General features: G+C 40.2%; 1 protein-coding gene across 1 annotated transcript; it reads left to right on the top strand.

Annotated features, from left to right (window-relative positions):
- The first annotated feature begins 522 nt into the window (after positions 1–522).
- LOC113095388 (transcription regulator protein BACH1-like) lies at positions 523–6694 on the top strand. Its single transcript, XM_026260908.1, has 5 exons — positions 523–680; positions 2177–2427; positions 2576–3679; positions 4438–4644; positions 5527–6694. The coding sequence occupies exons 2-5, from the start codon at positions 2188–2190 to the stop codon at positions 5932–5934; spliced, it is 1959 nt and encodes a 652-aa protein (XP_026116693.1). The 5' UTR covers positions 523–680; positions 2177–2187; the 3' UTR covers positions 5935–6694.
- Positions 6695–17934: the final 11240 nt, after the last annotated feature.

The following is a 17934-nucleotide window of genomic DNA, read 5'->3' as shown; positions in this document are numbered from 1 at the left end:
TCTGTCTGTGTGTTCACTATTGTGTGTGTGCGGACTTGGAAGGGTTAAATGCAGAGCACAAATTCTGAGTTAGTCACCACACTTGGCCACACATCATTTCACTTCACCCCCCCCCCCCCACCACCACCAATAGTATAACTCACAACTTATGTAAAATAACTATTATAGTATTAAAGTAAAGATTTTATGCATTATTAACTATCTATTTAAGTTTAATAGGCACAACGAGAGTGCTTCTGGCTACGTTGGTGAGAATAAATAGATCAGAACATGATTAGATTCCATGAACTTTAGTCTAAATATTCAATATAGTGAATATTCCATAATTATGTCGGTTTTGTTTGTAAAGTTTCCCAACTCGAGACTGAGGAGGTTCAATTATTTATGTGGCAGTCTGTACAGTGGGCTGTGGGTGAAATCCAAGCCGGTCTGTAGGCGAGAAGTAAGGAAGTAGTGACGTTATGATTGACAGGACAGAGGACCAATAACAAGAGGGCATTGTTTGAGAAGGCGGAACGAAAAACTATTTTTTTTGGCAGAAGTCACACGACACTAGAATGTAACACAAGCGCCTCCTTATTTTCATAGTTACAAGTGAGCGCTTTAAGCAAGCCGAGTTAGTATGTAGTTAGTAGCATATCAAATTAACCTTTTTCTTTCACTCTGCAGTGATATGACAGGTGAGTATATACGATCTCTTGTGGTTTTGTTTTGTTTTTTTCTGTCGAAAGAGAAAAACACTGAAAATGGAGATGGGTGAATTCTATATTTAAAGTTTAACAATGTCTTAACAATATTATTAAATGTAAAATATTATTGAATGGTGTAGTTCGGATATGGTTCTGTTTCACGCCATACGACGGTGAGTTTTTCAATGATCAAGACTTTAGTCTGTACAGATGTCATTTTCCCCATTAGACGTAGGCTGTCTGGAAACATAAGGAGCTTCCTAACTAGATTTTGAGCGTTGTATCCGCGTTCCGAAGGTTCCATTCGAACATATAAAGCGCACCTATGATGCTTTAGATGCTGTCTAGGTAGGCGGCTCACTAGGTTTTGTGACACAAGCGTAATGTTAGGTATGTACAAGGCGCGTCTGTTGTTAGGGTTATAAGTTCAAATGTTTCCGTTTAACAACATAAAATGCTCCAGCTGAACTGTACGAGACAGCTGGTCCCCAAGTTTCTCGTAAAGTGTAGGAGTTTAGAAAGGGACAGACGGGGAAAATGCCTGCTCATCCTTTATCAGCAAATCCCAATGAGTCAGCAGTAAACGCGCACACCCTTAAGCCACACACACGCGCGCGCGCACATACACTCATGACTTGACTAGGTCAAATTCTCAGTACACGGTGGAGATAAGGAGTTCTCGTGTGGGTAAAGACACGTACGTGCTTAAGTATCACGTTGGCAACGTTTCTCAATCGAAACGAAACGAAAAAAAAACAAAAACAAGCCAAAACAGCAAACTTTGCATGGCAAGATAAACACAAAACCTGAACGGAGTCATGTGAGTGGAGTGGTGTAAATTTACCTTCCCCACACACAGTGTCACTCCGTTCTTGTTCCGTTCTTGGTTTTACATTTCCTATTCCCTGCTAACTAGTGAAAAAATATAATTATACAGGCAGGTCCTAGCAGTAATATCATAAATAATTCTTGCGTAAAAAAAACAAAAACATATTAAACGATAAACAAATTCTGTAATTCACTTATTAGCTAGTTTGTTTGGTTTATGGGCAATATCCTAACTCTAACTCTCTAACACAAATCTATGGTAAAAATGCTTCAGGAACCAATGCTGTTGAAAAAGTTGGCAATCACTATTGTAATTTGTAAAAAAAAAAAAAAAAAAAAAAAAAAAGGTGTAAAAGTCATATGGGATTTTAAAATTGAGTTCACCATATGGAAATCTCTATACTGAAAACGTATTTTACAAGTTATGCTGCACTCTAAAATATTAGACTGGTTAGAAATTGCACTTTATAATTGCTGCATACAACATTCATAATGAGATTTTGAAAACATCTACATCCAGAAAAAGAGAGTCACAGAAATGTAATTGGTCAATACGTCTAATGTATGAGTTTTATAACCAAAAAATCTGTCATGATTACTACATGACGGTTTCCCTGAATTGAGCATGTACATCTATTCTTTATGTTTTGACCATACAGATTAACTCAGCATGTCGGTGGAAAACTCCAAGTCGTTTAAGTTCACCTTCCAGTCGTCTGTGCACAGCTCCCACGTTCTGCAATGTCTGAATGAGCAGAGGAAGAAAGATCTTCTGTGTGATGTGACTGTTGTGGCAGAGACCCAGAGTTATCGGGCCCACCGGGCAGTTCTGGCATCCTGCAGTGATTATTTCAGCGCTCGTGTGTCCAGTCATACACCTGAAGGAACTATCATCAACCTTCCTGATGAGGTAACAACATAGTTAAAGGTCTGAAATGCATTCAAAGGGGGAAGTTCATGGGATATCTTTGGCCGAGTTACAGCAGAAATATCATATATATTACAAACAACATCTGTGTGAGATATGAAGCACTTTTGATTCTTTTTTCATTTTGAAGGTTACCTCAGAGGGATTTGAACCCTTGCTGGACTTTGCCTACACCTCAAAACTCCTCTTTAACAAAGAGAATGTGCTGGAAATCCGTAACTGTGCCTCTGTTCTTGGTTTCAAGAATTTGGACAAAGCCTGCTTTGACTTCCTTCTCCCCAAATTCTTTGACAGCAGCAGAAGTGCATCCAAAGTCCAGAGGAAGTGCTGCAAGACCAAATGTTTCAAATCACGAGGGGCTGAATTGAGCTCGAATGACAAGGATGATGTTATTGATGAAGACAAATCATTACTTCAGCCTTCAAAACCTCAACTTAAAGTCAAAGAGACATCTTGTCCTCCCTCGGTGGCCATTGAGGACGTCGGAAAAAGCTTTCACATCCAGAAAGACACAGATTACTCCCTCCTGTGCCCAAAGTACCGGAAGTTTCAAATAGCTTGTGGGAAGGAGCGATCCTGTCAGGATGTTTGCAGCTCTAAACCCATGTCTCTTGACAGGACAGAAGACGACTGTCCTTTAAGCTCCCTACCTCACTCAAGCAATGAAGACGGCCAGGAGGTCTTTTCATGCGATAAGACACCTCTCATTGGCGATGAAGATTCTCTTCTGCCCGAATGTTGTCCCCTAAATCCTGTACCTTGCACAGACCAGCCATCACTTCCAACCTGTAATGAGTTGGCACAATCTATTTGTGACTCAGGAGACTCTGCAAAATGGGGAATGTCCCCTCGCTCGGGCCCAGAGGAAGTTGTGAGGCCATACATGGAGCTCAAAGAAGACCGATGCAATGAACAGAGGAGCGTGGAGGAAACAGAGGTGGCCAAACAGCTCACGTTCTGGCCGGATTCTTGTCAGGCGTCTCCCTCTGGCCTGGGCTCGGTGGCGAAACCCTCAAATCTCAACTGTCTGAAAAGCTGCTACCCGGATCCCAGAGCAGTGGAGTGTCCGTTTCTGCAGAACTTTGGCGCGGTGGGGGCTCACCTACACGATGGAGAGGGGGGTCCCACATCAGAGGGCAGTCCATATATACCCTCCAACCAATCAGGGGAGGACTCTGATAGTTTTGACACAGAGGGGGACAGTGAGTCTTACAGCAGTGAACGATTGTATGAGGTGAGGGCTGCTTCATTGGTGTGAACAAACCCTTATCCTTAAGCTTTTTATTTTTTAATAATAATGTTTTTTTATTATCTAATGTTATTTGCAAAAAATTGTTAAGGTCGCAAATCTTTTAACTTTTTTAAATTTACAAATTATGAATAATTGAAACAAATGTTATTATTATTTTGCTGTTGTTATTAGCATTTGAACAATTATAATATATATTAGTATTACAATATAGAATAATTCATATTTAGAAATATATTTTAATTTTTTTTTTTTTTATATATTTAAGTATAAAATATCTTTCAGTTTAAAGTTGATCAGTAAGCAATAAACTTGGCACCTCTGCTAAGCATTATTAGAGTTGTTCATGTTTGTTGGACTTTGCACTGTTCAGTGAGTTTTGAGCAGGCTGGAACCGTACCTACTTTGCACACCTGATAATGACTTGTCAGACTCGTTTTGAGATCAAAAGTCCACATGAGTTTTTAATGAGGACCTAAATAAAGGCATTAACCCAAAAATCTTATTCTCACTGAATGTTGAGTATTATAGTGGTCAAATATAAACATCTGGAGGAGCCCCAGCACTGCACATTTTGTTTGTCACTCTTATCAGACACACCCAGTTCAGGCCTTACAGTCTCTACTACTGAGCTAAAGAGTGGAATCAGGTGTGTTAGACGAGGGAGAAATGTGCATTGCTGGGGGACAGGTTTGAAACCCCTGGTTTAGGTGATGAGAGACATGTTGATTATTTTCCTCCAGATGGCGCTGCCGCTCTCTGTGGATCAGATCGTGTCTCTAAGCAGGAATGACTTCCAGCAGATGCTGAAGCAGCAGTGCTTGACACGGGAGCAGCTCGACGTTGTGCATGACATCCGCAGGAGGAGCAAAAACCGGTTTGCAGCCCGTCGTTGCCGTAAGCGGAAACTTGACTGCATATACAACCTGCAGTGTGAAATCGAGAAACTGGTGAGTATTCGACAGATCCTTATAGTCTGAAAGTGATCCCTAAAGGCTCCAAGTTTATAGCTGTACACTCTTCTAGAACTTCAGATACCTCATTCAGGATCAACGTTTTGATCTACAGCTGCTATCTCAGTGAAATTCAGTGAAATTAGATTTTTCTTCAGGAAAATGGACAGGAAATGCACAACTATTTAGGGATCAATAATAATTTTTTCATATTATTTATGGAAGATATATTTCAGTTATTTTGAAATGTCTGTTAGTTTTGATTCGGTATATAAAGCAATCATTTAAATATTATATTATTACATTTATTTATTCACATTTTTATTATGATAAAGAATTCCATGGCATCTTAATGGCCTTGAAAAAAAAAAAAGATTTATTGATTTATTTTTTGAAAAATCAGATTTGTTATTTGTGGATGAAATATGACCTGGACAGGTTTTTGTGAGATTCATCCATACCTTTGAATTGCATGTAAAATGTACAGTTTTTAAATAAACAGACTAATAAACTTAATGTGATGCATATTTGTCAGTCATACATTATTGAAACAGGTAAGATTGCCGTAATAGTACTAATACATTGAATGTGTTAAATCAAATGAAATGTATAAAAAAAAAATATTTTGAAAAATATGATTATTTAAATAAAATAAAAAAGATGCAAGCACTGTTTTTGGAGTGCAGAATTCTTACCCATTTCATTTATGTAGGATTGACATATATGCAGCACTTTAAGTTTATTAGTTTACATTAAAACCGTGCATTACAGTAACATTTTATGTGCAATTGAAATTTATTTCAAATAATATAAATAACAAATCTTAAATTTAGGCATAAATATTTTCAAATATATATGTTGTTTCTTTGTGCTCTGCAGAGGAGCGAGCGAGAGAAGCTGAGTGTTGAGAGGATAAAGCTGAATCAGATGAAGAAGAAGGTTTGGCAGAGTTACTCGGGCCTGTATGAGACGGTCTGTGCCGAAGCCGCTCTCAGACCCCAGCAGCTTCATAGGCTGGCCAAATATTCCTCTCCAGACTGCCCGCTGTCTGCCTTCCTGTGCCCCTCCCCAGACCTTTCTCAAGGTCCCGAGGCACACCAGCCCCAGGCTTCAGACCTCTACACACAAACTTGTTGCTCTGGAGCCGAACCACCAGTTAGTTCCTCAGTGGAAAATAGTGTTGCACAATCAAGCTCACAGAACCTGTTACCTCTTGGTGTTGTAAAAGCTCAGTCACACACCTGTCCACCTGACGCCTCGGCTTTTGACAACAGTGAGTGTAGTTAAATGGTGAAACTCGCCACTCATCTTCTCATCAGCAATCTTGAAACATACAATTGCAAAATTAAATATGTTGGTTGAAGGAAAGACCATTGAAAATCAGTGAAGGACTTACTCTAAAAGGTGCATTTAACAAACGTGACAACACTACTGTCCTCATCTGACTGTAGGTTGTACATTACATTTTATTTACATTTTTTACTCAAACTCTTTAAGCATTAGCATTCAGTTTGTATTGGTCAGTGTTTAGTGAAGTATTCCTTTACCTAAAAGGATCATTTATAGTCTTATTACACATCCCCGAACATCCCTCACATTTTTTATGGAAACAATCAACCTCAATTCGCAGGATAATTTTTTGGACTCACAATATGACAAACCTCATCTCACAGCTCAATAATAATCTGTTTCTTCTCAGGGGACCTAAAGCTGTCAGACTACACTGTGCTGTAAACTGTTTTTGCTGAAACTGTGACACTCATTTAAAGTCTGGTAGCTCATACTGTTCAGGTGTAAAGAACTGCACATGCTGTAGTTTCACTAATGTTGACTTTTATGTTTTTTCTCTCTCTCCATCAGTTGTGGCAGGGAAATCTATTTGCAAGCAAAAATGGTTTCATTGTATATGTTGCCTTAAATAATAAAATGTCTAATAATTTTTCTTTTTAAATTTAATGCATTTTGATTATGCCACTCTAACATTTTGCTTGGGACCAAATTATCCTCTCTTCTGAAATCGTGTTAATAAATGACTTATGAAAATGTATACTTTTGAAATAGACTTGTCTTCCTTTTAAATATAATTATAAATTATTTATATAAAATAAATCCAGTGTTGTTTGTTGTTATTGTTAACTAAAACTATTACAATTATTATTATAATCTGAGATTTTATATATATATATATATATATATATATATATATATATATATATATGCATGCAACTAACTGTAAAAAGTTTGAGTTTAGCTATAAAAATAAATATAAAGATAGTAACAATAAAAATTTTATATTGAACGTAAAAAAACGAATTCAAAATGTTAATGAGTACTATAATAGAATATAAATAAAACTACAAATATTATAGGTCGAAGGGGTTCAATTGACCAAAAAAAGTCGGGAATCCCTGCGTTACATGAAGGTTTTGGTTATTTGCAGTGATAGTTGTACCAACTGATGGCAGCACCGACCCAAATCAAATGTTGTTTTTGCGCGGTCTCCTCATGCTTGATCATAATTACAGCACCGTAGCTGCGTCTGTAATGTGTAAACACGCTCCAGTCTAAACAATGACAGCTTGAGGATAAATTTGTGAAATAATTTCATATTCCAATCTGTGATGTCGCAGAACTAAGAATGAGCGCTGGGATAATGACAGGCTGTGAGGCATTTTTCATCATTTCAATCACTTTGATGGATACGGTCTGTCCGGCTGTCAGCTACAGAACAGTATGTTGGTGTTCGTGTGTTCTATTCCCCTGGGCTAATCTGCCACAATCATCAATTTCTGTACAGAGACAGCCATCGGTTATAATTGATCTTCATATGACAAAGGACGATTTTGGTATCTCAGTATCCTCCTATGCAAAATATCCTCCTAGTATTTATTTTTCATTAAACATCATAATGTATAGTTAGAAAAGCATACCTTAATAATGAATAATACAATTTGTGAGTGAAACTGGTTACCTCTGCTATTAGATGTAGCAGACAACTGATGTTCTGTGCCAGGGTTGTGGTCATGAAGCTTATGATAAGAAATCAGAGAATGAAGAAGTCTTCCGAGTGCACAGTTGCATCCTTCTGTGAGACAAATTGATTTGGTGGATGATCACTGGATGTGGCTTTCCTGGATTTATTTTAAGGAGCACAAAACTCTCACTTTTTTGAGAAGTTTCAGGTAAAATGACTGGCGCGTGTCACATGGACACAATCTATGACCTCATTCATTCAGGATTACTATGTTGAAGACAAAATAGTGAGGGACAGCTTTGGGGTTTGATTAAGAGTTATGAGGTTAGCAGATTAGGGACAGGGAAAACAGTATTACGGCGGTCTAAACCAAATCTCAGAATTAATCAAAATACTAAAAAAAAAAAAACCTTAAGCTGGCAGTAAACATCATCACATTCAGCAGCACAGCAATATTATCCCATCTGTGTGGATTTGAATAAAAGCTCTTATTCACTGATGCACTATACAAGTGCAGATATATGATGACATTCACTCGATATACTCAGTACACTGATACTTTAGCTAAATTGAAATTTTTCCCCCCAGAACATCACCTCAGCTCCACACAAGCTCACCCCCACAATCCCAGCCACGCTGCATCATTGACAGAAATGGGCATTATGAGCCGGATCTTGATCTTTTCAAAGGCCTTGTTCAAGAGTGAGCAAATATTTTCCAGTGCAGAATATAAAGGTTAGTTAGATAACAGCACCCACACACCTTCTCGCTTTCCTCTCTTGACCTCCGTTTCTGCAAAACATCATCATAAAAGAAGCTAAATCAACAACGAAATCAATATTTAAGTGCCACAGTAATGGAATAATGCTGAAAACAATATGGACAGAACTAGTTAAAAAAACATTCATCCAGAAAAGAAAATTATGAGTCATCATTTAAGCTACTAAGCAGCTCTTTTTTGTTTAATGATAGTGAAGGGGGCTGTCAAACTTAAAAAAAAAAAAAAATCCCATGTAGCTACTGTAACTCATGTTTACTATATGATGTATTCATAAACCTGTCAGGATGCATCCTGTAGCAAAATTGAATATGGTTATGCAACAATGAGTTGATTTTAACAGAAAAAAAAGTTGTGTAGGGACTATTTTGTTCATTTTGGAGGTTGACAGCCTCTTTGATTTAAAAAAAAAAAGAACAACAACAACATCAATAACAACAAACCATGCGAAGAAACACAGTAAAATACCGCAATCTGCCGCAACACCTCTACAGAATTTGTAGCACAAATCCGGATGTTTGACGATGTTTGACGATGTTTGACGTTTAGAACGAATGATTCCGAGTCACTTATTATTTATTTTCAAAAACATATAGCAAAACCACTGTCCTATTTCTGAACGAATTAATCAAATTAATTCTTTTTTTTTTTTTGTAAAACCAAAAATATTTAGCACAACCAGTGAAGTTCAATTACCAAATTAATTACTCAAATGAGCCGGTTCTTTTGTTAATCAAACAGCAAGCAGTTGTCACAATCACGCCAGACTCCACCCTATCTCAATCACAGCGCACTCCCTCTTCTGAGTATTGATCACACAAACCTGCATGTCATCTATCCAGCAATTACATCCAGCACTTAAGCACCACTCTCACTCTTAATCACTGTTCGGTATTGTTTGCACCAAGACACTAACGCTGTGCTTACCTCTAGGACTCCATTGCTGTCTGCCTGTTCCCTTGCATTCTCTCCAAGTCAATTTTGTTGTTCCTCATCTCCTGTGTGTACTCCTGAGTCTTCTCCAGTCCTGTGTGTCTCCATCCGATCTCGATCCAAAAGAAGACTAAGTCTTTCAAGTCTACATTACCTGAATCTCTACTCACCTACTTACCATACCCTTCACTGCCGATCACTCATCTGGTTGTTCAAAATAAAATCTCATTCCTTTATCTGTGTGTCTGCCTCTTCTGTCTTGTAACAGAATACCGGACCAACGCTGACGAACACCAGCATGAGCATCCCGGGGCACTTCCGTGATATCGCGGATGATGTCAGTCAGGAATTCCTCCTATTCCACCAGCACCTACTTCCGCTAACATTGCTGCGGCTTCTTCACCACCGTTAACTGCCATTCCCCTGTGGAGGATTGCAAAGGGTTCATCTTACAGTGTTCGCTGGTCTTTGAGATGCAACCGCACTTGTATCCGAGCAACCTCTCAAAGGTAGCGTTCATGATATCACAGTTGAATGGTTAGGCGCTCTGTTGGACTGAATCACTCTGGTCTCAGAAAAGTGACATACTCCAGTCTATTTCCAGTTTCCTAACTCACTTCAAGGAAGTTTTCGGAATGCCTACCTGGGATTCATAAATTGGAGAATGACTGTGTCGGTTAAGGCAAAATTCCATGACTGTGAGTGAATATGCTCTGCAATTCCATTCTCTAGCTGCCGCAAGAAGATGGATTGAACAAGCTTTGATCACCACTTATCGTCAGGGGTTGAACCCTTGTGTGCGTTTGCATCACACTGCATACAAGGATTCCATCGGGCTTGAACGTTTTATCCAACTCTCCACACCCTTTGCCACTTGAATGCAGTCGTGTCTCAAAGAGCACCAAGACCAGTTACTCTCTCATCCATCCCTCTGCCGACCTGAATCCATCAGCCCTCCAGAACCACCCCACGAACCCATGCAGCTGGATACCGCATGGTTGACTCGCGCAGAACGTCAGAGACAGATTGACTCAGAACTTGTGCATTTACTGTGGTTCCTCTGAACACTTCATCTCTAGATGCCCTATTCGTCCTCCTCGTCCCAAGGTGGGTGCTATAGTTCTATCGATACATAAAATTAAACCACTCACTACATTTGTGAACCTAATTGCTGCCGATGTTACTATTCGAGTCTTTGCCCTTCTCGACTCGGGGTCAGCTGGCAATTTCATCTCCGGCGCCCTCTGCCATCAGCTCAAGCTCAAGTCTACCGCCACGCAATCCATCTATCAAATCAACTTGATAACGGGCAGACCTCTCAGCCGGAAGTTGATGAGTTTCTGTGCTGGACACATTCAGCTTCAGAGTGGAGCCATACATGTAGAACAACAACATTTGCTGGTTCTGGAGGAATCCACAGCTGATGTGATTCTAGGGCGCCCATGGTTGGAGCAGCACAATCCCATCATCTCCTGGAAGACTGGCGAAATCAGAACCAGTGCCCTGTGGAAAGATTTATCTACTGTCACTTCCGGAGGAGAAGGCCATGGAGGAATAAATTAAGGAAGCTTTGGATCAAGGTTACATCTGTCCATCTACTTCCCCTGCTGCTTCAAGCTTCTTTTTTGTGGCGAAGAAGGATGGAGGCTTGCGGCCTTGTATAGATTACCGTGCACTCAACCAGATCACTGTCAAGTTCCGTTACCCCCTTCCTCTCATCCCAGCTGCACTAGAACATCTCCGTGGTGCCACTGTCTTCTCCAAGTTGGACCTCCGCAGCGTGTACAACCTCATCCGGATACGTGAGGGGGACGAATGGAAGACAGCCTTTGTGACCCCTACAGGGCACTATGAGTACCTCGTCATGCCATATGCATTGGCCAACGCCCCCTCCATATTCCAGGGCTTCATCCATGAGGTACTCCAGGAGTTCCTCCACAAGTCTCTCTTGATCTACATCGATGATATCCTGATTTACTCTCGGAGTATGTCCGAACATCGCCACCATGTTGCGGAGGTCCTGAAACGCCTGAGGGATTTCCAGTTGTTCCTGAAGGCAGAGAAATGCTCTTTCCACCAACCCTCAGTGCAGTTCCTTGGTTACCACATCGATAGCACTGGCATCCGGATGGACAAGGGGAAGGTGGATGCCATCCACAACTGGCCCATACCCACCACCATCAAGGAACTCCAACGGTTCCTCGGTTTCTGCAATTTCTACCGCCACTTTATCCTGAACTACAGCAACATAGAAGTCCACTTACTCACCTCCTACGCCACAAACCCAAGTCTCTGTCATGGACACCCATTGCCATTCAAGCCTTCGAGTCTCTTAAGAGATCTTTCACATCCGCTCCCCTCCTGGTACATCCAGATCCAGAGAAACCCTTCATCGTGGAAGTCAATGCCTCAACCACAGGAGTAGGAGCAGTTCTTGCCCAGCAGCAGGGGAATCTAAGTAGACTCCATACCTGTGCCTTTTTCTCTCGCAAACTCAACCCGGTGGAAGTCCACTATGACAGCGGCAACCGGGAGCTGTTAGCCGTCAAGCTGGCTCTTGAGGAGGGGAGACAGTGGTAAGAGGGTATACAACATCCATTCGTAGTGTTGTTGACAGATCACAAGAATCTACAGTACCTCAGGGACGCCAAGAGATTAAACCCACGACAGGCAAGATGGGCATTATTCTTTACCCATTTCCGCTTTACTATCTCCTACCTTCCTTGTTCCAAAAATACTAAAGCGGATGTTTTATCCCATCTCCACAATCCTGAAGAGAGGACAGAAGAGCCAGAACATATCCAGAGCCAGCCTGAGAACATCGTTGTAAGACCCATTACCTGGTCAGAGGAAACACTGCCCTTCTTCCAACGTCTCCACCAACACTCCGCCGGGTTGTCCACCAGGTTTGCTCTACATCACCCAGACACGGCACACTCCCCTCATTCACACTTCCCACTCGTCGCTGGGCACTGGCCACCCAGGGGTCAATGAGACCCTCTCGCTGCTAAAGGAACGCTTCTGGTGGCCTAACATGGCACAAGAGGTCACAAGGTACTAAGAGGTTGCAAGGACTGTGCCATCTCGAAGAGCCCTCATCATCTTCCCTACAGAAAGCTTCTCCCTCTGCCCATTCCCAACAGACCCTGGTCACACCTAGACCAGATCAGAAGGTCTGGCTGTCCACCAGGCACATCAGGTTACTTCTACCTTGCCGAAAGCTGAGTCATCCTACCTTCCATGTCTGCTTACTAAAACCCCATCATCCCTCTGTTTCTGTTCCCACAGAGCCTGGCACAGCACAGAACCCCCCCTTCCACTCATCCTAAAGGACGGTGCCACCTACCAGGTTCACGAGATCTTGGACTCCCGGTGCCGTGGTGGTCTACTAGAGTACCTTGTGGACTGGGAGGGTTACGGTCCCGAGGAACACTCATGGGTACCCAGAAGTGACATACTTGATCCTAACCTGCTGAGAGACCCGCACCAAGGGGTAGAGGCTGACCACCATGACGTCAGGGTCCACGGCCCGCTCCTGTGGGGGGTAATGTCACAATCATGCCAGACTCCACTCTAACTCAATCACAGCACACTCCCTCTCCTGAGTATTGATCACACACACACACATCTATCAAGCAATTACATCCAGCACTTAAGCACCACTCTCACTCTCAGTCACTGTCCGGTATAATTTGCACCAATACGCTAACGCTGTGCTTACCTCTAGGAATCCATTGTTGTTTGCCTGTTCCCTTGCATTCTCTCCAAGTCATCCTCATTGTTCCTCGTTTCATGTGTGTGCTCCTGAGTCTTCTCTAGTCCCGTGTGTCTCCATCTGATCTCCATCTACAAGAAGACGTTCTGAGTCTTTCTAGTCTACATTACCTGGATGTCTACTCACCTACTCACCATACCCTTCACTGCAGATCACTCATCTGGTTGTTCAAAATAAACTCTCATTCCTTTATCCATGTGTCTGCCTCTTCTGTCTTGTAACAGCAGTAGCCTACTAACGTGTAATTAAAGATACACATTTTGTCAGTAATATGACATATTATGAATATTGATGAATGAAAGATGCTTCCACATTATTGTCTGGTAGCAGTAGTAGTAGTACTGGATTGTATTTATGGCATATTTAAAATGGAAGCATTAAGGAACTGCAGAATTAAAACCAGAATTGTTCAGATCTTTACAGGTTTGGAACAGCATGAATGTAAGTAGGCTAAATTACGACCCAAAAGAAAAAAACATTCAATCATGGGTAAACTATCCTTCTAATAGCAAATTAGGTCTGCTTCCATTCGGATTTACATAATTACAATCCAATAGAACAAGAGCATGACGTCTGTTTGTTTCTAAACTAATTGCCCCTCAGCTACAGTGTGAATTTTTGTGGTTGATGTCAACGACTGCTGTGTGTTATTGCAGTGCACAGGCTTGCCTCTTAAACAAAGGTGACTGTTAATAGGTATGAGGACAGTCGTTAGCTCTAATAGAGCACTTGGACTTGTGCATGTCATCTACTATGGCTTAATATGCATTTGAGGGATCTCCTGAGAGCATTATGGAAACTCTGCACCTGCAGCCCTCATTTCAAATCTCTGTCCATAGACAGGATGGCTTTATCACAGCTAAATGGTTTAGAGTGTATAACAGGCAGAGGTGGCCAAAGCCTACACAACTCCATTATTTTTAATATTTATGCAACACCGTGGTCCTGCTAGACGATATTTGGTTCCACTGTATGTACATGAAGCAGAATGACAATAAAGCTCAACTAGAACTTGAACTTACTTGATGCTGTTGGTCGAATATTACTCCATTACAAGTGAAAGTTGTAAAGACAGATTTTTACTAACCGTATTTTTCGGACTATAAGTCGCACCTAAGTATAAGTCGCATCAGTTTAAAAATACATCATGATGAGGAAAAAAACATATATAAGTCACACTGGACTATAAGTTGCATTTACTTAAAACCAAGAACCAAGAGAAAACATTACGGTCTACACCTGCAAGAGCCCGCTCGTGGCTGTAGACGGTAATGTTTTCTCTTGGTTCATTTCTGTTGGTTCATGTCAAATTAATTTTGATAAGTCGCACCTGACCATAAGTCGCAGGACCAGCCAAACTTTGAAAAAAAGTGGGACTTATAGTCCGGAAAATACGGTACATAAAAGTACATTTCCTTTTTTAGGTCAATGCACTGTTTTATTATTATTATTGTATGTATGAAATACTTGCAATAGCTTATGCCTCTGAAGCAGCTTACAATAATACATTTAATAGCTTGTAGTATATCTTTGGAATAAAGAGATTTAAGAAAGTAAAAAATCTAGAGAGTTAAAAAACTAAAAATCTCAAATGCTCTCTAATCACTGCTGTGGTACTTTGATGTCATACACAGAACAGTCAAATACCTATTGTGTTTTGTTAGGAGACGAACAAAAGTTATTCTGTGGCTTTATAGGTAATATTTTCATTTACACAATTTAGCAAAATCTGTCTAATATACCAAAATATTAACTTATTGTTGAATTGTTGTAAATAAGTATCACATTTTCAACTGGTCAGTGTTAAAAAAAATGCTGGGAAATCACTTCACTTAGCTATACAGGAGTGATTACTAACAGTCTGAAAAAAAAAAGAGTAATGTTTCAAAGAAAAAACTAATCACCCACTGATTTTCAAAGCTGCTACATAGTAATAACTTTTTACTGCCCTTATGCAGATAATGTGGACAAGCCAGAGGGCTTTTGGAGAAATGTTTAATGGATGAGACCAAAATATTAATTTTGGGTTTAAATGAGAAGCGCTATATTTGGAGAAAGGGAGACACTGCATTCCAACATAGGAACCTTATCCAATTTGTGAAACATGTTTGTGGTAGTATTATGGCTTGGGCTTGTTTTGTTCCATCTGGGCCAGGATGGGTAGCCGTCATAGCCGCATTTCCACTGTCGGGCCAGTGCGAGCCAGGGCTTAAAGCGGGCCGGGCGGGGCTCATAGCCCCGGGCCAGTAGCACCGAGGCCAGAATAGCGCAGGGTTTCCACAGTGGAGCTTGAAGCACCGCTGCACGTCACTAAAACACGCCCTTTACACGCCTCTCAGAACAACGTCATGCAACCTCATTATTTCACCATCAAAGAGAAGTTATCAGAAAACTAAGAAATAAGTCACTGGAACATGCGCGATCACAAAACGAAGATGATAAAAGCGGCAGTTTGTTTGCATGCTTTGTTATATATTCAAATTCAAAAGCATGATGTTTTAACTATAGAATAAGTGATACATTGATCATATTGTTTTAATTTATCAGGACTCAAAATAATTCACACATAAATACACTTATTTCTATTTTATTTATTTATTTTTAACGCTCATGAAAATAGCCTGCTTGTTCATTCAAGTCTGTTTCTGTTTATTAGCCACAGCCGTCACATTTAGAATGAAGCTCCCGAACAAAAAACATTATTAGGCTATATTCTTTTATGATAGGCAACGTGAGAAAAACTCTCGAGACGAGGCTTGTGACAGATAATATGAGTTACTTAATTAATACACGATTGTGATAGAGAATAAGAAGCTGACGTCTGATTTCTTCAAGCGGTCATATTTTAAAATGTTTACTATGGTAACATGTTTAGCGTGCATATCATTTTCATCACTTATAAATATTTCTGCCTTGTTTAGTGATTATAATCCACATTGGATCAAGTTATTTCAAACACTCACTGCTGACTGAAAGAGAGTTTTGCTCGACTTATTTAAAAAAGTGTTTAATGTTTGTGTTAGAGCTGTTATCTTTCTGAAATGTTCCACAGCGCAGACTCTCTATTTTTATAAAAGCTCCCAAACAAAAATCATTATTATATTTTGATGATATGCAACGTGGAGCTAAACTCACGAAACGACAGATACAATGTTACTTAATAAATGTGATAGAGAATAAGAAGCTGACGTCTGATTTATCCACGCGGTCATTTTTAACATGTTTACTATATAACGTTAATGTTTGGCGTGCATAATCTTTAACATCGCTTATAAATATTTCTGCCTTGTTTAATGATTATAATCCACATCGGATCAAGTTATTTCAAACACTTGCTGCTTACTAAGAGTGAGTTTTAAGATCAACTTATTTTAAAACGTCTTTAATGCTGGTGTTAAAGCTGTTGTCTTTCTGAAATGATCCGCGCTGACGCTCTCCAGACGCTGAGAAACTCCGCCTTTGTTCGTAACCCCTCCTCTAGCCCCAGCTGGCCCGCTTTGGCCCAAGGTTTTCGTCGGGCCGAAAAAACCTGGCCGTTGGCCCCGAGGAAGCCCCAGCGAGGCACGATCAAGCCCCGGAAGTGACAGTGGAAACGCGACTGGCCCTGGCACGCACTAGCACGCCCGGTCCTAGCTCGATAGTGGAAACACGGCTATTGATGGAACAATGAATTCAGAATTTTATCAGCAATTCTAAAGGAAAATATCAGGACATCAGTCTCAGAACTGAATCTCAAGAGAAAATGGGCCATGCAGCAATATAATGAACCCAAGCACACAAGTCGTTCAACCAAAGAATGGTTAAATAGTTAATGTTTTGGATTGGTCAAGTCAAAGTCCGGTCCAGATGAAATGTTGCGGAAGGACCTGAAACAAGCAAATCATAAAAAATAAAAATAAAAACTCACCAATATCACAGAGTTAAAGAGGTTCTGTACTGAAGAAAGGGCTAAAATTCCTATAAGACTGATCAGCAGTTACAAGAAATGTTTAGCTGCAGTTATTGCTACAAAAAGGGGTGTGTACACATACACACACACACAGGTTTCCAGTTTTTGTGAAGATATTCCATAGCTGTAATGGTTTTTCTGCTGTAATAACTGTATTTTTGTATCCCCTTATCCTAATTCAACCCCTTAACCTACCATCACAGAAAACTTTCTGCTATTTCAGATTTTCCAAACACTTCATTCTATATGATTTATAAGCTTGTTTTCTCACAGGGACCCACAAGGTCAAAATATACTGGTATTACTACTTGTGGGGACATTTGGTCATCACATCGTAATGAATACCAGTTCACACACACACGGTAGAAAATATACACACCAATAAAATAAAAGTTAAAATTAATACAGAATAAAAAATTAAATATAATACAATTTACTCATTTACTCTTGTCATTCCAAACCCACTATCTTCTGGAGGAAGAGAAATTCAATGAATATCCGGTTGGGTGAATTCAATTAAATGGCAGTACATCATGACTGTCTCCAACTGATTTTGGTTGAAAACAACTCAATATTTAATTAGCTGAAAAGTAAAATCCTAGGAGCTCCCATTGCTTTCCTGTACGCCATTCAGTGCTTCATCCAGTCCATTACGTGGTGGTGTGAAAATCATACAGGTTTGAAACGACATGAAGGTGAGTAAATCATGACAGAATTCATATGTTTGCATGAATTACTCATTGAGAGTCGATCAATGTCAGGCCTGATTTAGTGAATTAGCACAATTATTTGGAAAACACAGACTTTGAATTACAATTCAGCCTGCATACACTGTAAAAAAACATATTTTACTTAATTTAGAGAATAGATTCTGCATG

The sequence above is a fragment of the Carassius auratus genome, unplaced genomic scaffold (assembly GCF_003368295.1).
Source record: "Carassius auratus strain Wakin unplaced genomic scaffold, ASM336829v1 scaf_tig00215709, whole genome shotgun sequence".
Taxonomy (NCBI): domain Eukaryota; kingdom Metazoa; phylum Chordata; class Actinopteri; order Cypriniformes; family Cyprinidae; genus Carassius; species Carassius auratus.
The sequence above is the reverse complement of the archived record's forward strand: the minus strand, read 5'-3'. Positions and strand labels throughout refer to the sequence as shown.